The sequence below is a fragment of the Octopus bimaculoides genome, chromosome 10 (genome assembly GCF_001194135.2).
Source record: "Octopus bimaculoides isolate UCB-OBI-ISO-001 chromosome 10, ASM119413v2, whole genome shotgun sequence".
Lineage (NCBI taxonomy): Eukaryota > Metazoa > Mollusca > Cephalopoda > Octopoda > Octopodidae > Octopus > Octopus bimaculoides.
Window position 1 is genome coordinate 79,427,544 of NC_068990.1, and position 3,496 is coordinate 79,431,039.

A 3,496-nucleotide genomic window follows, 5' to 3' on the forward strand; every position below is an offset into this window, starting at 1 on the left:
ATGTTTCGACCAAAGATTGGTCCAGGCCATGTCTAACTTAATAGCACCTAAATCCTTTTTACAGTCAAATTTTGTTTATCGTCCATTCAAGTAGTGAGTTCTTATTGAGTGAGATGTATCCAGGTGTCGGTAGAGAGTTTATAGCCATCACCAATTTATAGATGTAAAATCAATCCCCATTAATACACTCGGTATTGATCTCATTCACTTCAGGAGGAATGAAAGACAAAATGGAAACCAGGATTGAAGAAGATTTAAGGATTACAGAAATTTCCATTGAAATTAAAGACATTTCTTTCGTTGAACTTACAGTGAGAAAGACTTCGCTGTTGGCTTTCGTTTGGATCTTCAATAATATCTCGCTGTTCCGGCCTGTAAACGGGAAAATATACAATGGAAAATATACAATAGATGCATGTATACATATATGCATAGACGAAGTTGGCCATATTAACATTGATGAGACAAAAGAAGATTGGTGAAACTTAAAAATTAAAGCAGTCACCAAGTTAAAACACAACCAGCCAGATATTAGTGTGTGGGACCACAAAGCAAAGATATGTTCTGTTGTGGAAATCAACTGCAAACTAGACGCGAATGTGGTTAGAAAAATACAAGTGAAAGAGGACATTTATGGATCATTGATAAGGAATTTTCAAACCCAGTACCCAAGATACACTTTCAACTTCATATTATTATTATTGGAGCAACATGATACGTAGCGACCTGTCTAGAGCAAAGTATAGTTGAAGTCGGGTCTGTAGGGGAGAGAACGCAAATCCTTAATTCACACGTTACAAATGATCACGACATTTGGGACTATAAAAAACTGCAAGACCTTCAGATTTAAAGGAAGATGAAGAAAACAAGATGCTTTCCTTCACAACCTTCCATCAATGACTTAACTGTTTCCCCTATATTTAACGGGGAATGTTACAAGTATCTAGGGGTGGATGAAAATATATCTTACAATGGCACCTGTAACAAAACACGTGTCACTGAAGAATATTACAGCCGAATAAAGAAAATTTGGACCTCAGAACTCTCCGCATTCAATAAAACAGTGGCCTACAATGTGTTTACTGTGCCAGTTCATTTGGTCTACTTGATTGGACACCTGATGCAATACGAGCCATTGATGTGAAAACCCGGAAAATACTAACAAGCACGAATAATTTCCATATCAACAAGGTGACATCGACCGCCTCTACCTAAAACGAAAACAAGGTAGCAGAGGCTTAAAATCGAATCAGACTGCTTTGAATGTCGTATCATATCCCTTCGGATACGGTACATCTTTTAACCAACAAGTGTTGAAGTGCATCCCTTGACCAAGTTTGCATACACGAGGCTGATAACATCATAAGACTTGGAAGGCAGTTCCTTGAGCAGCATTCCTTGTCTGATAACCTTAAATACATGCCCAAAGAAGTCTCACGACTCGACCGCTGTGTATCATCAGTCCAGTTGATAGTCCAATCACTGCAGTATTTGTCCTGAGATAATACCTCTTACGGACGTGCTGTGTTAAAAACAATAAATATGAGAGAGAGGGGGAAAAGTTTACCCCCAACAAAATCCAGCGAGAACACCAGATATATTTCAATGACGCGTACTCGTAGCTAGTCACAAGCTCGGACGAGCAGTCATCGTGTCTGATAGATGTAAAACGGATTAAAACATTTACCGATGTTGCCAATTGTGAGATTTAATTCTGTGACTTACCTTTCTTTTGCATCTAAGAAGGCTTTGGCGAAGGGGTTGTGTTTAATTTTCAGTGATGTGATCTGAAAGACACCGAAATACAGAATTATGAAACCATGCCCTTAATCCATAAACTAAATCAAAGTTAATTAAAATCAATGCTTGATTGGTTTGTAAATATGGAAACAGCCCACGGGCATATAGCATAGTGATTAAGAGCGCGGGCCACCAACCCCAAGATTCCGAGTTCGATTCCAAGCATTGACCTGAACAATAATAATAACAACAACAACAACAACAACAACAACAATAATAATAATAATAATAATAATAATAATAATAATAATAATAATAATAATAACATCGAAAAATACCTTAAGAATGAGAATCCAGGTTTGAAATTTCCCCAAGACACCTGATGAAGGCTGCAGGGTGTATCAGCCGAAACGTTGTGTTAACAACAAACAAGACGAGGACAAATATCCATCAAATGTAAATAAGGCAAATAATGAGCGTTCTTTCATCAGTCATTTGACTGTGGCCATGCTGGAGCACCGCCTTTTAGTCGAACAAATCGATCCCAGAACTTATTTTTTGTAAGCCTAGTACTTATTCTATCGTTCATTTTGTCGAACCGCTAAGTTACGGGAACGTAAGCACACCAGCATCGGTTGTCAGGCGATGTGGGGGGTGTGGACAAGCACAGACACGCAAACATATGCATACACGCACAAACACACACACACTCTCTCTCACACACACACACACACACACACACAGATATACGATGATATTCCACACAGTTTCCATCTACCAAATCCACTCCCAAGGCTTTGGTCGGCCCGAGGCTATAGCAGAAGACATTTGCCTAAGGTGCCATGCAATGGCACTGAACCCAAAACCACGTGATCAGTACGCCAGCTTCTTACCACACAACCACTCCTGCGCCAATGTGCATTTAGGTATTATCTCTTCACTTAATATTCGTTGAAAAATATCCAATCAGCGAAAAATGTACGAAATTATCTCCCCTTTAACTTAATGTTTGGTTTTCTTTCTGTTCACATTTTCCTCTGTTATTTATTTATTTTACTGGAAAAGCAGGGACTCTATTAACCCTAAAAATCCCTTCACGTATTACCTCCTTAAGAAGAACTCTTTTACTAAATAGAAACCTAGTATTGTCTTTTATAGTTCTACACGTTCTTCCACACTCATTAACCTTTGTTCTGCTCTTTTCGCCTTCGGTCGACTTAGATGAAGAATACACGCTTCATAGCATCGACAGTCGCTTTTTCTATTCAATAATTCCAGCTCCATGCCTTAATAGTGAAACTGCCCTCAAGTTGACTGTATGATACTTTCCGCATTCAATCTGGATTTTATAAATCTTCAGAAGTCTGGAGACTTACTCATCGTTTATGGCGTTCTTTAAAATCTTTGGTAGCTTTAAGCTCCCTCTGTTAATATATTAAAGAGATGAGGATTTCATTAAAAGACCGACATTTTGATCAGAGAAATTCCGGATGGCAGTACCCGTAATATTTCATCAGCATGATAAACAGCATTTACCCCGCTTCCCCCACCCCAATCTCAGAGTCCTTCTCTCTCCGTTTATTTCGGAGAACGAAATAATCTGGATCTCGACTGAAGAGAGAAAACTCCGAATGACCTGTCCGTGTTTTCTTTGTATCGTCTATCTGGATGTTTTGTCCCTTTCTTGTATCACCTAACTGTCTGGATGTTTTGCGTCCTTGTCCCATTCTGTATTATATATATATATATATATATA

General features: G+C 38.6%; 1 protein-coding gene across 1 annotated transcript in view; it reads right to left on the bottom strand.

Moving 5' to 3' along the window:
- Window positions 1-3,496, bottom strand: part of LOC106883344 (T-box transcription factor T homolog 1) — a 75,081-nt gene that overhangs the window by 11,883 nt on the left and 59,702 nt on the right. Inside the window, exons 4-5 of the mRNA XM_052970975.1 lie at window positions 1,726-1,787; window positions 311-372 (exon numbers count right to left, since the gene is read on the bottom strand). Coding sequence (XP_052826935.1) covers window positions 311-372; window positions 1,726-1,787 — 124 coding nt within the window. The remainder of the gene's footprint in view (window positions 1-310; window positions 373-1,725; window positions 1,788-3,496) is intronic.